Source organism: Haliotis cracherodii, unplaced genomic scaffold, assembly GCF_022045235.1.
Source record: "Haliotis cracherodii isolate W230 unplaced genomic scaffold, xgHalCrac1.p SCAF_6, whole genome shotgun sequence".
Taxonomy (NCBI): Eukaryota; Metazoa; Mollusca; class Gastropoda; order Lepetellida; family Haliotidae; genus Haliotis; species Haliotis cracherodii.
Genome location: NW_027266319.1, coordinates 69,780,492 through 69,801,786, shown reverse-complemented (window position 1 = coordinate 69,801,786; position 21,295 = coordinate 69,780,492). Strand labels below are relative to the sequence as shown.

At 38.7% G+C, this 21,295-nt stretch overlaps 1 protein-coding gene across 4 annotated transcripts in view; it reads right to left on the bottom strand.

Moving 5' to 3' along the window:
* LOC139445658 (protein Wnt-7b-like) overlaps positions 1-21,295 on the bottom strand; it is a 139,195-nt gene that overhangs the window by 40,115 nt on the left and 77,785 nt on the right. For 2 of the 4 annotated variants that reach the window (XM_071226848.1, XM_071226846.1), the window contains exon 2: positions 4,087-4,316. In XM_071226848.1, coding sequence (XP_071082949.1) covers positions 4,087-4,316 — 230 coding nt within the window. Of the gene's footprint in view, positions 1-4,086; positions 4,317-5,678; positions 5,762-6,115; positions 6,316-21,295 lie in introns of those variants that run through there. The other 2 variants (XM_071226847.1, XM_071226849.1) reach the window with 2 other exon arrangements.

Below are 21,295 nucleotides of genomic sequence, written 5' to 3'. Positions count from 1 at the left end.
ACATTATACTACTACTTAATACTAGCTACTAGCTTATAATACTACTTTATACTAGTTACTAGCTTATACTACTTTATATTACCTACTAGCTTATACTTCTATTTTATACCAACTACTAGATAAAACTACTACTTTATACCAACTACTAGGTCATACTACTATTTTATACTAGCTACTAGCTTATACTGCTACTTTATATTAGCTACTAGCTTATACTTCTACTTTACACTAGATACTAGCTTACACAACTATTTGATACTAGCTACTAGCTTATACTTCTACTTTACACTAGATACTATCTTACACAACACTTTATACCAGCTACTATCTTATACAACTACTTTATAGTAGCTACTAGCTTATACACCTACTTTATAGTAGCTACTAGCTTATACAACTACTTTATAGTAGCTACTAGCTTATACAACTACTTTATAGTAGTTACTAGCTTAAACAACTACTTTATACTAGCTACTAGCTTATACAACTACTTTATAGTGGCTACTAGCTTATACTTCTACTTTACACTAGATACTAGCTTACACAACTACTTTATACTAGCTACTAGCTTATACTTCTACTTTATGGAAGCTACTAGCTTATACTTCTACTTTACACTAGATACTATCTTATACAACTACTTTATACTAGCTACTAGCTTATACTCCTACTTCGTATGTTTAAGCACAAAAGGTAACATTCGGTAATGATTCATTACTAGTAACACTGACTGCCTTAAACAACAGATGTATGACAGAATGTATATATTCCCTCTATGTACATGTTGTAGACATCGTACAAACGTCGGCACCCCGCGGGACACACCTGCCGCTGCCTCGCAGTCTAACGATTTGCAATTGATGATTTTGTAATAAAACAGCATTCTGACTCTCTTATGACAGTAAATCTTTGTTAAATATTACTTCCCGTCTATGTTCTCGTGACGCTCTATTGAAGGTTTCGCTCAAGGCTGTGACTGTCATTTCAGGAGATATGTTATGTTAAACATTCCTGCATTTTCCCTTGAGTGCAAACTCTCCTCATCCCTTCCGGGTATACATACTTCTTATATACCGAACCCATTATAATCCTTTGAATTCGGTTCTATTTTTGTACAGCCATTTCATCATTCTATTTGAATGATAATCATATGCTTTTGTCTTATTCTCTCTTAATGGCTTGTAGCATTATTAGAGAAAATAATATCCTTTAATGGTATCAAATTATAACAGACGGTTACAGCTTAATTAATAAGGCCTGCAACTTAGGGTTGGGAGATAATTCATTTTTGGAAATATATATTGCAATTATATTGCATGTTCTATAAGCATCGCCAGTCCGTAGTAAGTGTTCCTGTATTTATTTATTTTCCTAACATCAATCAACTCAGATAGTGTGACATCATGTACCTCGTTCCCCACCTAACGTGTGTTCATTTCATGTTCGTGTGTCATAATCAGCATTAGCGTGTGGGTGATGTTACACTCTGTGAACTGGCAGCATGAAATATATCATTTTATCATGTAACTATAGATCCAGTGATATACCACAAACACAACGCCAAGCCTTCATTCGCACTCACTGTGCTTAACAAATCAGAAAGGGCTCCCCCTACCTGCAAGACTTACTGCAGGTGAAAAGAGTCGTTTGATGTCAACGATCAAAGAAATCGCTCGTTCAGGTAGATAAGTGTGTATTCTCGCTTCCCAACCGGTAAAAGCTATGTGTGACTTTACAACACAGCGACATGAATATCCACCGCTATCTGCTTGTCGGTGAGGCACCCACAGCTCCGGCCAGCGATGAACACAGTTACAGGGTCTCAGTGGTAGTGTATTTGTTAGGGAGCCTGTGATCTACTCCTCCTTTCGCGTGGACTAAAACTGCGTCAGATCAGCATCTTGGATAACTACTACGTAAGATTATCTTTAACAGCCGAACAATCGATCTTATCAGTGTCATGATGACACTAAGTCTTCCAAACAGTCACGGAGACGTTCAGCTAACTCAATTGTTTAATACTCTATTTACCTAAATTTTATTAAATCGCCATGATATCAAGTCTGGCCGTTAACTGACGTAGAATAGGCCAGTACAGAGTTAGAGGGAGATTGACAGAAAAGGACATATATAGTACAGAGTTAGAAGGAGATTGACAGAGAAGGACACATATAGGGTTAGAAGGAGATTGACAGAGAAGGACATATAAAGTACAGAGTTAGAGGGAGATTGACAGAGAAGGACATATATAGTACAGAGTTAGAGGGAGATTGACAGAGAAGGACACATATAGGGTTAGAAGGAGATTGACAGAGAAGGACATATAAAGTACAGAGTTAGGAGATTGACAGAGAAGGACATATATAGTACAGAGTTAGGAGATTGACAGAGAAGGACATATATAGTACAGACTTAGAAGGAGATTGACAGAGAAGGACACATATAGGGTTAGAAGGACATTGACAGAGAAGGACATATATAGTACAGAGTTAGAGGGAGATTGACAGAGAAGGACATATATAGTACAGAGTTAGAGGGAGATTGACAGAGAAGGACATATATAGTACAGAGTTAGATGGAGATTGACAGAGAAGGACATATATAGGGTTAGAAGGAGATTGACAGAGAAGGACATATATAGTACAGAGTTAGAGGGAGATTGACAGAGAAGGACATATATAGTACAGAGTTAGATGGAGATTGACAGAGAAGGACATATATAGGGTTAGAAGGAGATTGACAGAGAAGGACATATATAGTACAGAGTTAGAGGGAGATTGACAGAGAAGGACATATATAGGGTTAGAAGGAGATTGACAGAACAGGACATATATAGTACAGAGTTAGATGGAGATTGACAGAGCAGGACATATATAGTACAGAGTTAGAGGGAGATTGACAGAGAAGGACATATATCGGGTTAGAAGGAGATTGACAGAGAAGGACATATATAGTACAGAGTTAGAGGGAGATTGACAGAGAAGGACATATATAGGGTTAGAAGGAGATTGACAGAGCAGGACATATATAGTACAGAGTTAGATGGAGATTGACAGAGAAGGACATATATAGTACAGAGTTAGAGGGAGATTGACAGAGAAGGACATATATAGGGTTAGAAGGAGATTGACAGAGCAGGCCACATGGAGTGTGGGGTTAGCGGGGGACCGGACAAGGCCGCTGAGTCCTCACCACTGTGTGTTGTGGTTCTGGGAATTTTAAGTGCAATGAACGTGGGATGTTTGAAGGATTATCAGTGTTGTTTGAAACTGGCGTACCAGGTAATTTCGGTGTACTGTCTCTGAATCGTATCTTAGCAGCTCGGGCGACTCCTCCCCGCGTTTGAGGCTTGAACCCAGTGGCCTTGACAATGCGCACGTGTGAGGAGGAGAGGGTTTGTATACAGTGATCTCTGACAAAGACATGTTTATGTTGGTGTGTTGGACTTTATTCATGCTCAGCACGTAAAGGTTCACCTTGTTCTAAATCCGACAGTTACACACCTGGTTACGCAATGTCCGCAATAAAGTCTAACGACGACCCAAGCCGTGATAGCTTCCACATTGATAAGTAGTGGGTGATTACTGAATCTGAGACGGTTAAAGCAATGTTGCAAGCTAACCGGCAGCTGTCCATCCATCTGATGAGAACATTATATTAGCCTGGACGAGTGTTCGTGTTTATTTATAATAATTAGAAACAAACTCCTCCGATGTGTTTACCGTTACCTTTCCCCAGTAATAATTACCCATTTGTACGATAGAATATGTGAATCTGATCAATATATTTAAAAAGTACTAAATGAGTTCGAAGGATAAATTCTACGAAACGTTTTCAGCAAATATTATCAACTTGTATTAATACTCATAAATAATATCATTAAATCATATTTATTTAATATTGAATCAACTTGATAAATGAATAAATATATGCGATGAAACACATATCCGCTTATCGCACATGAGATAAAATACACATCTGTATTTGTAAAAAAAAGCACATGTGCTTATATTGTAGTATACGCATATATAATATACATGGAGAAAAAACACACACGCACATCTACGTGCCGTCCTTGGATCTTACCTCCGAGTTGCTCGTGGCCGAACATAGACCTCCCGCTTCCCATATTTGTACAGTTCCATCGCATATTTCTAAACTGATATTGGCACTCTTTTAATCCAATTTTGGCGCCTTCTCCTATGGCGACGATTGCGTCAGGTCGGCTTCTACATATCCCCCTTTGTTTTGGTGCTAGGCCCGGGATTTTGTTGCAGATGATATTGGCACCGAGGGCGACCACAGACGACAGGGCTCTGAAATTGACACTATTATTAGCGAAATGTTAATATTAAAAGGTTATGAGGTGAGAACATACCAGCTATACACGGAGAAATCACACCGGTCGTTTGAAGATTTGAATAAATGTTTTTATGATATCCATAAATGTATCGTACGAAATAATTGTACCTATAAATACTATCAGAGACCGGCATTTGTAAATATGCCGTTCGTAAGGAAAGTTATATTGATGAATATGTTTTACGATTTGCAAATTAATATTTGCTCCAACAAGAACAATACAGTATTTTCTATGTTTGACTCGACATACCACTATCAGACTTCTTACTTAAAATTGAGTAAGTTGGAATAGTACATTGTACCGTCAGTAAGTCGGTCATTTTGCGATTTAAAACGCAATAAAAAACTACAGATCCACATTCTTGTTTCCGGCAACCTATAACGACGGTCATACAATAATTATTACAAAATCTGAAATTAACATAAAATGATCAGAAATATTTTTTCAATAAATCGGCATTCGATGTGATCAGGATTCCCTGGCATTATGCTTGGATTATTGAGTAAAGCTGATATAACAGTAAATTCATTTATTGAAAATATTCATATTTTTTATTGTAACACCATAATTTGTGACACACAACATGAAAATATAAATTATTAATTTTTCAAACGACACCACACATTTTGCCACCGAAGAAATTCCGTTTTTTTTTAATACAGTACATATATAATATTCTAATATAAAGCTGTGTGAATATTCGAGGAAGTGTTTCATTATACAAAACTAATTATGTTATTTTATCCTGCCTTGAAATGCGAGAAACTACATTATCATTGCTTTCCATTAATTATTGTCCGCGAGATGCTATCCACATATGTGCTTCCTTTGTTTTAACCTACTGACAAATTACATTTTAAATATCTGATTAAGTATGACGTCATTTTAAAATCCTTCACAAGATACTCTCCCACATGAAATATTACGTGGGACATTGTATCGTAAACAGCAGGAAGGGCGCACTATATCATTCTTGAAATAACTTTTAGAAAACTACTGCCCCCCCTGCAATTATCGCACTGAGTGCACTCGGCTGTTTGTCACTTGTCACAATGATAATTAGATATATTTTACATGCATATATCCACATTCTAAAGAGACAGTATCTTAACGTATATTCAGGGTCGAACAAATACCGCGATGATTTAACACGGCTTGCGTGGGGTGTGACGCGAATCATGCTAGTTTAGAATAATACAATTTAAGACTTCAACGGGTGGCCACTTTTTCGTATCGTATGTCAGATGGCTGGCGATATTTACACAAACAGTGAGCACAGGTTATCAGAAATTTTACTATGTATTTATAATCTTACAAGATCCTTTGCTTATTGTCCATATGTCTACAGAATATTTCAAACAAGTATGACCCGTGGCGTCCGGGACAAATAGCAAACAGTGTATTAACGTCGACGAATGATCAATGTCGTTATAAACCAATCCATCACAACATTACTGATCCACCGTGGCGCAGGATAGGCGGAAACTCCACTTGGTTGTATGCTTTTCATACTTGCTCCAAGTATATATTTGTTGCCCATTTTTTTCATCCCTCACAAGAAAAATGACTGTAAATAATCCTGTTTTAGACACGCCTTGTGTTCGAGGTGTGCTGAACGGACACACACACACAAGGCGATGCACATGTCAACAAGCCATGCATCAGCTGATGATATTGACAAGTATACAGAGGAACGACAATCCAGCTCTGCTATTGACAAGTATATAGATGTATTCCACTTCTCATACTCACAGGAAGTTTCCATAAACACAATAGGATAGATAAATCAGCCCCAGCATAAACTTAGTGTGGCGGCTAAAGCCCATCCTTGTACGAGGACATTCTCCGTGATAGTTGGTTGCCGTGTGACAGACTAGAGCTAAAGGACTAAACTGGCAGACATAATTCCACCTGGCAGACGGTTAAAGCATCACCCAAACTGCAGATCAACATACAGCAACCAGCTCAAAAGCCAGCAAGTGAATCTATTGGACTATCGGCCTGAACAGTTTGGTCCGGTGAGTTTTTTTCTTTACAGGGTCTGAAACTCTGATTGGTTGAGAACGATGGAGCCACGCCCCCTTTCTCTGCTTCGGCGATTTTGAGAAAAGTGTATGTCATTTGTTGTCGAGCATTAGAAATTGACAGTTTGGAGGGAATATAACTGATTGTTTCTCGTCTTGATATTGTCAGTGTGTATGTGCGATGTCGAGGAGCCGTGTGGTATACCTGGCGTGTCTACTCGCTGTAGTCGTAATTTGTCGCCGGAGCGGGACGGCGGAGATGTGTTGTATACTATGTGTGATTGGACTTAAACTCCCGCAACAACTTCTACTGATCCACATGTACTGTATAGAGATTACACTACAGAACACTGCCAACGCCTTGCCTCTCACGGAATATTTAAATATTTTCTTTAGAAGGTTTTTCAGTTGTTAATATTTGTTTCAATATTCCTTTACACAACAATTTTATGTTAGTTTGAAAATCACGTGAAAAGGCACTTATGCCTTTTCAATTATCCGTATTATTTGTTTTTCTTCAATCTCCATAACAAAATGCAGTTCAAAAGCATAAATCTGTTTAGAATAATATCTTTATTCTTAAGAGGTAAGGACGCATATTTTTTTGTTCGTGAGATTTAAATACACTTGAAGCTAAAAGAATTGAAAAACCCTTGGTTTCATTTTTACCTACAAAGACTAACTGATCTAAATTCCGCCGACTCCTAATAACGATTGCACGGCGGCTACATAAGCAGGGGCCTATCACCTACATCAAACGCCTGGAATGTGTGCAACTCTTAACTCTTCTCTTTGAACTGTCCACCCGTTGTCCGTTTGCATGCTTTGGATATTGTTAATATAGTCCACTGTATTCACGTGTGAGTGACGGATATTGACCCGGGCTATTGACAACTAGTTGAGAAATACTGGCATATTTAGCATGGACAAGGATCCAGAAATCTTTTCAGAAAGGCGAACAATTGCTGTGCGAGTAACCCCTTTCGTTTCTATTACTGCGTAGATTTTGCCATTCAGTGACTCGCTTACTTCCAGTGTTTGATGTACCGTTCTCTCAATGAGGTGCAGTTGATCGAAGGTTATATTGCAATTTTATCTAGGTATATTCAATCAAAGGTAAACTATTTCGATAGACTATTAATACAGGTAATCCTTGAGTTTCTTCAGCGAGTCTTTTGTGACTTATGGAGGGTTATGGTTGTTAAAGGATTAGTAAATAATTGTACATTTCTAAAGATTTGTAAAGATATTAGTTTTTCCAGAAGATCTGCGTTACCATGTCAGACAATGAGATGAGACATTTAAAGAGTATTCCCATTTGGTAACTTATAACACATCGTTATTTATGCCCGTTCATTCGTTATTTATACCCGCTAACTGTGAATTAAACATGACCTATATCATCAGGAAAATTATGAAATTACAGTTATAAATATGATATTGTTCCAGGCTCCTAGTTACTGTGACAAAATACTGACGCAACTATGGCAAGATTCGGTGTATGATAGCAATATTTATCAGATATTTCTTATCATTATGGAATGGGTTTTGCCGCTCGTAATTATTCAGAAATTGTAATATTTTGTACATGCAAATATTGTTACAAATAAAAAGCGACGACCAAAATATTTCCATTATCATAAGAAATCTGTACCATACAGCAAGGCCAACTGGACGAGTCCGACACACGTGAACATGGTTTTATGAACATCTCTGAAATAATTTGTTTGTAAACACACTTGAATATTGTGACGGACACGGCGAAATACCGGTTGTGCGTGGAACAATCGAACAAAACTTGACTCACTTGAATTTCTAAAATTAATTCATGTGCGGTTAAAACGTCGATTTCATTGAAAGGTAGTGAAATGAATACATGCATGTCCAGATTTAATTAAATGTGACACAATTCTACAAACGCTACACGCAGGTTTCAATTTCAAGCGAACATTAATTTCAAATCATAAATTTTCAGTCGCATAAACGTGAAAAGGGATCATTATCATATCTGTCAGGTTTGCACTCAACATCAATGTCCATTCTTCTCACCACGAGATGTTCATTTCATAACAGAATAGAAATGGGATTGTCAAGCGCCAGTATCAAGCCCTTCGTGCATATCATGCAATGTGAACATCAGGCCCATTCATGAGGAGCTCATTTCACTCTTTCACGATCACTCTCGATGTCTTTAAGTGCAGTTATCAACACTGCTCATTGTAGATTTCGCGTCTATTTCTCCCCCTAAGCGTTGCGAGGTTAGAAGGGTGTCTTTTATTGAGTTAAATGTGATCACCCAAGCTTATGACGAAAGAGATGAGCCAAATAGTTGTACAGTTTGGCTTTCCAGTGTCGGGTGTATCGCCTCCAGGAGAGAATCACCTGACCCTGTCACGGCCGAATGTCCCTCCCCCGAAGGCATGTTCCTTTCACAGGAAATCGACAACTAATTTTCGCGGATCTTTGTCGTGCAGGACGTTGCGTCATTTCAATCAGGTTTTCAGTTCGAACAAAGCTGTGAAGAAAATTAGTGAGATCACGCACAATATTTCAAATTAGTAGAGCTATTGTCAATCAGGAAATTCTCCTTCGGGGATTTCGTATGGGAGAAATGTTAGAACCGATGTTTTACATATATTGTTACAATGTCCACAATAGGGAAATGTTGTACATTGTTGATTAAATTGATGAAATAACAAACAAATAAACGTTTAATTAGTTTGTGACATTACAAGTAAATATGCACTAAAGAATAACATTGATAGTCACCAACCACCTGCTTGTCTCACTGCGCTTTGCTGGCCCAAATACACATTTCCTCATTTCCGCGTACATTATAATGCCATTATAAATTAACATGAAGTACATATTTCCGTGTGTTTGATAATGTCATTACATTTACAGATGAACTAAAGTTCTGCCGAATCTTACCTGGATAGTGACGACTTGATCAAAAACCAATGAAGAGGTTTATCGCTAGCAAAATGGATATTTCTTGAAAAAGCGAATTCTTTTTAATAATTGTAAGAAATATTCCTGATTGGCGTAATGGCTTGTTTTCGCCATATAAGTATAAGCACACAAGCAGATATCTTAAATTATCATCGCGATATTTCATTATTCTATCGCAAGTGACGAGGACTGTACGCATTTCCGCGTCTATGATAATGTCAATACTTTAATACATGAACTTCACATTTCTGCGTCTATGATAATGTCGTTACATTTGTAAATTAAGTACACATTTTTGCGTATATCATAATGTTAATTTATCTATACATAAACTACACATTTCCGCGTACATGATAACGTCATTCTATTTTTAAATAAAGTAGACATTTCCGCCTATGTGATAATGTCATTCTATTTTAAAACAACGTAGATATTTCTGCCTTTGTGATAATGTCATTATATTTATACATAAACTTCGCATTTCTGCGTGGATGATAATGTCATTCTCTGTTTAATTAACGTAGACATTTCCGACTATGTGATAATGTTATTATATTCATACATATACTTCACATTTCCGCGTACATGATAATGTCATTCTATTTTTAAATAAAATATTCATTTCCGCCCATGTGATAATGTCATTATCTTTGTACATAAACTTCACAATTCCGCGTACATGATAATGTCATTATATTTATACCTAAACTTCACATTTCCGCGTACATGAATAATGTCATTATATTTGTACATAAACTTCACAATTCCGCGTACATGATAATGTCATTCTATTTCTACATATACTTCACATTTCCGCGTACATGATAATAGCATTCTATTTTTAAATGAAATATTCATTTCCGCCCATGTGATAATGTCATTATATTTGTACATAAACTTCGCATTTCTGCGTGGATGATAATGTCATTCTCTGTTTAAATAACGTAGACATTTCCGCCCATGTGATAATGTCATTATCTTTGTACATGAACTACACATTTCCCACGTAAATGATAATGTCATTACATTAATTGTTATGCATGAAGTACTTATTTTCGCGTATAACAGTATCGTTGAACTTTGCATGAACTAAGTTGTGTCGCGTATATGATGTCTTTACTTTGCTTCTCGCTCACGTGAATCCCAATTGTTCCGACCAGAACCAAGTGTAACGAAAGGGAAATAACTCTGCTCTTAGTATCTGCTTTAGGACAAACTGTTTATTCGAAAAGTAACCGCCCTGAGTTTTGTTATTTGAATAAGCTTTGCGTGAAACACCAGTGCGCATTCCAGTAGCATGCAAGGTGCAAATATAGTGTGGAAATGACGACTCTATACACAAGCAGCTGGTAACAAAGTGTGTACGGCACGGATAACGCTGGAAGGCAATCATGCCCATATCGTGCATTGTTAAAGATTCACCAACTCACTGACTGTGGAGCAGTAGATTCATCTGAGGAGCATCATAACACTCCCACTCAGTTAACTTGGTCATATCTTGGATTTCCATTGGAAAATATCTCAAGTCAGCGATGTTATTCCAAAAACATAACTGTATTGGCTCCTAGACTGCACTCAAAGAATACGTCTACATAGCTATATTATCTAAAATATAATTTGATTTAAAGCTATTAAAAAGTAAAAACAAATCGCATAATTCACAGCTGCTGATTGGTATCTAAGACATCTCATCTTTGAAAATCTATTTTAAAAAATCGACAAACATTTCCATTTCTAACACGGTAGGGGTCACGTGGTTGCAAATTCATTTCTTATGCCAGTCTTCATTGCACCAATTACGTTTTACACCAACTCACTTTTGCATCTGTTGCAGAACGATGTTTAAAAAGACTTCATCCCACTGAACAAGAGTTCCTTCAAATTTCAATTACAAAAAGAAACTCGGTATGTTTTCCTTCGCCCCTCAGTTTAAATTTCTGTAGATATATGAATTGTAATAGTTTCACCCACTCACTAAATGTTATGAATATTTTTGATGCGATATGAATCGGTATAAATGTACACACTAACTAAATGTCCGATATATTTGTTGAGAGACATGAATTATTATAGTTACACCCACTAAATAAATGTAAGGATATATTTCTGAAGAGACATGAATTATTATAGTTACACCCACTAAATAAATGTAAGATATATTTGTTGAGATACATGAATTATTATAGTTACACCCACTAAATAAATGTAAAATATATTCGTTGAGAGACATGAATTATTATAGTTACACCCACTAAATAAATGTAAGATATATTTGTTGAGAGACATGAATTATTATAGTTACACCCACTAAATAAATGTAAGATATATTTGTTGAGAGACATGAATTATAATAGTTACACCCACTAAGTAAATGTAAGATATATTTCTATGGATGAATTCTTATAGTTACACCCACTAAATAAATGTAAGATACATTTGTTGAGAGACATGAAATATTATAGTTACACCTACTAAATAAATGTAAGATATATTTGTTGAGAGATATGAATTAATATAGTTACACCCACTAAATAAATGTAAGATATATTTGTTGAGAGACATGAATTATAATAGTTACACCCACTAAATAAATGTAAGATATATTTGTTGAGAGACATGAATTATTATAGTTACACCCATTAAATTAATGTAAGTCATATTTCTGAAGAGTCATGAATTATTATAGTTACACCCACTAAATATATGTAATATATATTTGTTGAGAGACATGAATTATTATAGTTACACCCACTAAATAAATGTAAGATATATTTCTGAAGAGACATGAATTATTATAGTTACACCCTCTAAATAAATGTAAGATATATTTCAGTAGAGACAGGATTTGAATTATTTAATAGGCATGACTTTGAAGTTGACGGATAACAAAGTAGAAATAATTTATGGATAGTAACTTCTTTGTTTACTGTAAAGGCGACGTTTCGGTATAGATCATTCTACTGTTGTCAAGCAATGCTGAATAAGCCTTGCTTTACAACGCTATAAGGATCTATACCGCAACGCCGCATTCACAGTACATAAAGAAGTTGTTTTCCATAACATGTGTCAACTGAGCTATGAATTATTACAGTTTACACCTACCAACTGATGGTAAAAAATATATCTGGAGAGACATAAATTGTTATAGGTACACCCACTAACTAAAGGTAAGATATATTTCTGGAGAGACATGGATTATTATAGTTTACGCCAACTAACTAAATGTTACATATATATTTCTGGAAAGAATTGTTGCGTAAAAAATGTTCTATAACAAACAAAAAATGAAAACAACCGGTAGTCTAGATCTCGTACTTTGTGTACCCCTCTGACGAGTGAAAGTCAGCACGGCTCACATGGCTGCGGCTACCAGTTGTCAGACTTTCTTTTTTGTGGAAGCCACCGTGACTGAGTGGGTTAGATCGCTGACTTTGTGTGCTGGCGAGTAGGTGCCTCACTCTGTCAGTGTGGGTTCGATTCCCTGATGGGAATCAACCCTCCAAAAAGTACCAGAATCTGTACTAAAGTAAGAAAGCTTATATTTCTGTCGAGACATGAATTGCTATTGTTACACCGGCTCACTAGATTTAAGGTATATATCTTCAGAGATATGGAATCGCTTTAGCTTCACACACATTACTGATATAAAGTATACTTCCGCAGAGATGCGATATGACTTGCCCGAAGGGGAAGATGACACATCGCACCTGGACATCCCAATGTAGCTACGAGGAAAGGGACACAGACTGTTGAACTGCCACAGCAAAATGTTATCAGATATTGTTTATGAAAGTGTTCGATAATTCATGGGTAACATGTACAAATCAGTTCCTTGTATGTGGATCCAGACGACAATCACGTACAGTTACATTCTACAACCTCGACCACATCACAGTAACATTGAAAACCTCGACCACTCCACAGTTACATTCTACAACCTCTACCACATCACAGTTCCATTAAAAAACCTCGACCACTCCACAGTTACATTCTACAACCTCGACCACATCACAGTTACATTCTACAACCTCGACCACTCCACAGTTATATTCTACAACCTCGACGATTCCACAGTTACATTCTACAACCTCGACCACATCACAGTTACATTAAAAGACCTCGACCACTTCACAGTTACATTCTACAACCTCGACCACATCACAGCTACATTATACAACCTCGACCAATCCACAGTTACATTCTACAACCTCGACGAATCCACAGTTACATTCTACAATATCAACCACTCCAGAGTTACATTATACAACCTCGATAACATCACAGTTACAATATACAACATCGACCACTCCACAGTTACATTTACAACCTCGACCACATCACAGCTACATTATACAACATCGACCACATCACAGTTACATAATACAACCTCGACCAGATCACAGTTACATTATACAACCTCGACCACTCCACAGCTACATTATACAACCTCGACCACTCCACAGCTACATTATACAACCTCGACCACTCCACAGCTACATTATACAACCTCGACCACTCCACGGCTATATTATACAACCTTGACCACTCCACAGCTACATACTACAACCTCGACCACTCCACAGTTACATTATACAACCTCGACCACATCACAGCTACATTATACAACCTCGACAACTCCACAGATACATTATACAACCTCGACCACTCCACAGTTACATTATACAACCTCGACCACATCACAGCTACATTATACAACCTTGACCACATCACAGTTACATTATACAACCTCGAGGACTCCACAACTACATTATACAACCTCGACCACATCACAGTTACATAATACAACCTCGAACAGATCACAGCTACATTACACAACCTCGACCACTCCACAGCTACATTATTCAACCTCGACCACATCACAGCTACATTATACAACCTCGACCACATCACAGCTACTTTATACAACCTCGACAACTCCACAGCTACATTATACAACCTCGACCACATCAGAGTTACATTATACAACGTCGACGACGCCACAGCTAGATCATACAACTTCGACCACATCACAGTTACATAATACAATCTCGACCACATCACTAGATTTAAGGTATATATCTTCAGAGATATGGAATCGCTTTAGCTTCACACACATTACTGATATAAAGTATACTTCCGCAGAGATGCGAAATGACTTGCCCGAAGGGGAAGATGACACATCGCACCTGGACATCCCAATGTAGCTACGAGAAAAGGGACACAGACTGTTGAACTGCCACAGCAAAATGTGATCAGATATTGTTTATGAAAGTGTTCGATAATTCATGGGTAACATGTACAAATCAGTTCCTTGTATGTGGATCCAGACGACAATCACGTACAGTTACATTCTACAACCTCGATCACATCACAGTAACATTGAAAACCTCGACCACTCCACAGTTACATTCTACAACCTCGACGACTCCACAGTTACATTCTACAACCTCGACCACATCACAGTTACATTCTACAACCTCGACCACTCCACAGTTACATTCTACAACCTCGACCACTCCACAATTACATTCTACAACCTCGACCACTCCAGAGTTACATTATACAACCTCGACCACACCACAGCTACATTATACAACCTCGACGACTCAAGAGTTACATTGTGCAACCTCGACCACTCCACAGTTACATTCTACAACCTCGACCACTCCACAATTACATTCTACAACCTCGACCACATCACAGTAACATTGAAAACCTCGACCACTCCACAGTTACATTCTACAACCTCTACCACATCACAGTTCCATTAAAAAACCTCGACCACTCCACAGTTACATTCTACAACCTCGACCACATCACAGTTACATTCTACAACCTCGACCACTCCACAGTTACATTCTACAACCTCGACGACTCCACAGTTACATTCTACAACCTCGACCACATCACAGTTACATTAAAAGACCTCGACCACTTCACAGTTACATTCTACAACCTCGACCACATCACAGCTACATTATACAACCTCGACCAATCCACAGTTACATTCTACAACCTCGACGAATCCACAGTTACATTCTACAATATCAACCACTCCAGAGTTACATTATACAACCTCGATAACATCACAGTTACAATATACAACATCGACCACTCCACAGTTACATTTACAACCTCGACCACATCACAGCTACATTATACAACATCGACCACATCACAGTTACATAATACAACCTCGACCAGATCACAGTTACATTATACAACCTCGACCACTCCACAGCTACATTATACAACCTCGACCACTCCACAGCTACATTATACAACCTCGACCACTCCACAGCTACATTATACAACCTCGACCACTCCACGGCTATATTATACAACCTCGACCACTCCACAGCTACATTATACAACCTTGACCACTCCACAGCTACATACTACAACCTTGACCACTCCACAGTTACATTATACAACCTCGACCACATCACAGCTACATTATACAACCTCGACAACTCCACAGATACATTATACAACCTCGACCACTCCACAGTTACATTATACAACCTCGACCACATCACAGCTACATTATACAACCTTGACCACATCACAGTTACATTATACAACCTCGAGGACTCCACAACTACATTATACAACCTCGACCACATCACAGTTACATAATACAACCTCGAACAGATCACAGCTACATTACACAACCTCGACCACTCCACAGCTACATTATTCAACCTCGACCACATCACAGCTACATTATACAACCTCGACCACATCACAGCTACTTTATACAACCTCGACAACTCCACAGCTACATTATACAACCTCGACCACATCAGAGTTACATTATACAACGTCGACGACGCCACAGCTAGATCATACAACTTTGACCACATCACAGTTACATAATACAATCTCGACCACATCACTAGATTTAAGGTATATATCTTCAGAGATATGGAATCGCTTTAGCTTCACACACATTACTGATATAAAGTATACTTCCGCAGAGATGCGAAATGACTTGCCCGAAGGGGAAGATGACACATCGCACCTGGACATCCCAATGTAGCTACGAGAAAAGGGACACAGACTGTTGAACTGCCACAGCAAAATGTGATCAGATATTGTTTATGAAAGTGTTCGATAATTCATGGGTAACATGTACAAATCAGTTCCTTGTATGTGGATCCAGACGACAATCACGTACAGTTACATTCTACAACCTCGATCACATCACAGTAACATTGAAAACCTCGACCACTCCACAGTTACATTCTACAACCTCGACGACTCCACAGTTACATTCTACAACCTCGACCACATCACAGTTACATTCTACAACCTCGACCACTCCACAGTTACATTCTACAACCTCGACGACTCCACAATTACATTCTACAACCTCGACCACTCCAGAGCTACATTATACAACCTCGACCACACCACAGCTACATTATACAACCTCGACGACTCAAGAGTTACATTGTGCAACCTCGACCACTCCACAGTTACATTCTACAACCTCGACCACTCCACAATTACATTCTACAACCTCGACCACTCCAGAGTTACATTATACAACCTCGACCACATCACAGCTACATTATACAACCTCGCCGACTCCAGAGGTACATTCTACAACCTCGACCAATCCACAGTTACATTCTACAACCTCGACGACTCCACAATTACATTCTACAACCTCGACCACTCCAGAGTTACATTATACAACCTCGACCAATCCACAGTTACATTATACAACCTCGACCACATCATAGCTACATTATACAACCTTAATCACATCACAGTTACATTATACAACATCGACCACTCTACAGTTACATTATACAACATCGACCACATCACAGCTACATTATACAACATCGCCCACATCACAGCTACATAATACAACCTCGACCACATCACAGTTACATTATACAACCTCGACCTGATCACAGCTACATGACACAACCTCGACCAATCCACAGTTACATTATACAACCTCGACCACATCACAGCTACATTATACAACCTCGATCACATCACAGTTACATTATACAACATCGACCACTCTACAGTTACATTTTACAACATCAACCAGATCACAGCTACATTATACAACCTCGATTACTCCACAGCTAAATCATACAACCTCGACCACATCACAGTTACATTATACAACCTCGACCAGATCACAGCTACATGACACAACATCGACCACATCACAGATACATTATACAATCTCGACCACATAACAGCTACATTATACAACCTCGACCACATCACAGCTACATTATACAACCTCGACCACATCACAGTTACATAATATAACCTCGACCAGATCAGAGCTACATTACACAACCTCGACCATATCACAGCTACATTATACAACCTCGACCACATCACAGCTATAGTATACAACCTCGACAACTCCACAGCTACATTACACAACCTCGACCACATTAGAGTTACATTATACAATGTCGACGACTCCACAGCTAGATCATACAACCTCGACCACATCACAGCTAGATCATACAACCTCGACCACATCACAGTTACATTGTACAACCTCGACCACTCCACAACTACATTATACAACCTCGACCACATCACAATTACATTATACAACATCGACTACAACACAGTTACATTATACAACCTCGACCAGATCACAGCTACATTATACAACCTCGACCACATCACAGTTACATTATACAACCTCGACCACTCCACAGCTATATTATACAACCTCGACCAAATCACATTTACATCCTACAACCTCGATCACATCACAGTTACATTATACAACCTCGACGACTCCACAGCTACATTATACAACCTCGACCACGTCAGAGTTACATTATACAACCTCGACCACTCCACAGCTATAATATACAACCTCGACCACATCACATTTACATCCTACAACCTCGACCACACCACAGTTACATTATACAACCTCGACGACTCCACAGCTACATTATACAACCTCGACCCCTCCACAGCTACATTATACAACCTCGACCACTCCACAGCTAGATCATACAACCTAAACCACATCACAGTTACATAATACAACCTCGACCAATCCACAGTTACATTATACAACCTCGACCACATCACAGCTACATCCTACAACCTCGACCACACCACAGTTACATTATACAACCTCGACCATATCACATTTACATCCTACAACCTCGACCACACCACAGTTACATTATACAACCTCGACGACTCCACAGCTACATTATAAAACCTCGACCACTCCACAGCTACATTGTACAACCTCGACCACATCACATCTACATTATACAACCTCGACCACATCACAGCTACATTATACAACCTCGACGACTCCACAGCTAGATCATACAACCTCAACCACATCACAGTTACATAATAGAACATCGACCAATCCACAGTTACATAATACAACCTCGACCAGATCACAGTTACATTATGCAACCTCGACCAGATCACAGCTACATTATACAACCTCGACCACATCACAGCTATAGTATACAACCTCGACAACTCCACAGCTACATTACACAACCTCGACCACATTAGAGTTACATTATACAATGACGACGACTCCACAGCTAGATCATACAACCTCGACCACATCACAGCTAGATCATACAACCTCGACCACATCACAGTTACATTGTACAACCTCGACCACTCCACAACTACATTATACAACCTCAACCACATCACAATTACATTATACAACATCAACTACAACACAGTTACATTATACAACCTCGACCAGATCACAGCTACATTATACAACCTCGACCACATCACAGTTACATTATACAACCTCGACCACTCCACAGCTATATTATACAACCTCGACCAAATCACATTTACATCCTACAACCTCGATCACATCACAGTTACATTATACAACCTCGACGACTCCACAGCTACATTATACAACCTCGACCACGTCAGAGTTACATTATACAACCTCGACCACTCCACAGCTATAATATACAACCTCGACCACATCACATTTACATTCTACAACCTCGACCACACCACAGTTACATTATACAACTTCGACGACTCCACAGCTCCATTATACAACCTCGACCCCTCCACAGCTACATTATACAACCTCGACCACTCCACAGCTAGATCATACAACCTAAACCACATCACAGTTACATAATACAACCTCGACCAATCCACAGTTACATTATACAACCTCGACCACATCACAGTTACATCCTACAACCTCGACCACACCACAGTTACATTATACAACCTCGACCATATCACATTTACATCCTACAACCTCGACCACACCACAGTTACATTATACAACCTCGACGACTCCACAGCTACATTATAAAACCTCAACCACTCCACAGCTACATTGTACAACCTCGACCACATCACATCTACATTATACAACCTCGACCACATCACAGCTACATTATACAACCTCGACGACTCCACAGCTAGATCATACAACCTCAACCACATCACAGTTACATAATAGAACATCGACCAATCCACAGTTACATAATACAACCTCGACCAGATCACAGTTACATTATGCAACCTCGACCAGATCACAGCTACATTATACAACCTCGACCACATCACAGTTACATTATATAACCTCGACCACATCACAGTTACACTATACAACCTCGACCACATCACTAGATTTAAGGTATATATCTTCAGAGATATGGAATCGCTTTAGCTTCACACACATTACTGATATAGAGTATACTTCCGCAGAGATGCGATATGACTTGCCCGAAGGGGAAGATGACACATCGCACCTGGACATCCCAATGTAGCTACGAGGAAAGGGACACAGACTGTTAAACTGCCACAGCAAAATGTGATCAGATATTGTTTATGAAAGTGTTCGATAATTCATGGGTAACATGTACAAATCAGTTCCTTGTATGTGGATCCAGACGACAATCACGTACAGTTACATTCTACAACCTCGACCACATCACAGTAACATTGAAAACCTCGACCACTCCACAGTTACATTCTACAACCTCGACCACTCCACAGTTACATTCTACAACCTCGACCACATCACAGTTACATTACAAAACCTCGACCACTCCACAGTTACATTCTACAACCTCGACCACATCACAGCTACATTATACAACCTCAACGACTCCAGAGTTACATTCTACAACCTCGACCACTCCAGAGCTACATTATACAACCTCGACCAAACCACAGTTACATTATACAACCTCGACCACATCATAGCTACATTATACAACCTTGATCACATCACAGTTACATTGTACAACCTCGACCACTCCACAGCTACATTATACAACCTCGACCACATCACAGCTACATTATACAACCTCGACCACATCACAGCTACATTATACAACCTCGACCACATCACAGCTACATCCTACAACCTCGACCACACCACAGTTACATTATACAACCTCGACCACATCACATTTACATCCTACAACCTCGACCACACCACAGTTACATTATACAACCTCGACGACTCCACAATTACATTATACAACCTTGACCACTCCACAGCTACATTGTACAACTTCGACCACTCCACAGCTACATTATACAACATTGACCACATCACAGCTACATTATACAACCTCGACCACTCCACAGCTAGATCATACAACCTCAACCACATCACAGTTACATAATAGAACATCGACCAATCCACAGTTACATAATACAACCTCGACCACATCACATCTACATTATACAACCTCGACCACATCACAGCTACATTATACAACCTCGACCACATCACAGTTACATAATACAACCTCGACCACATCACATTCCTATCAAGCCTCGGGTCACATAGTCCATTTAAAGTAAACTGCAACGTTACCCAGAAGGTTTGCAAAACATCGTGTCTGTATCATTTCTTGTCGCAAACCTAAAACTTCGTCGAAAATTAACATTTTACAAAAACAACGTAACT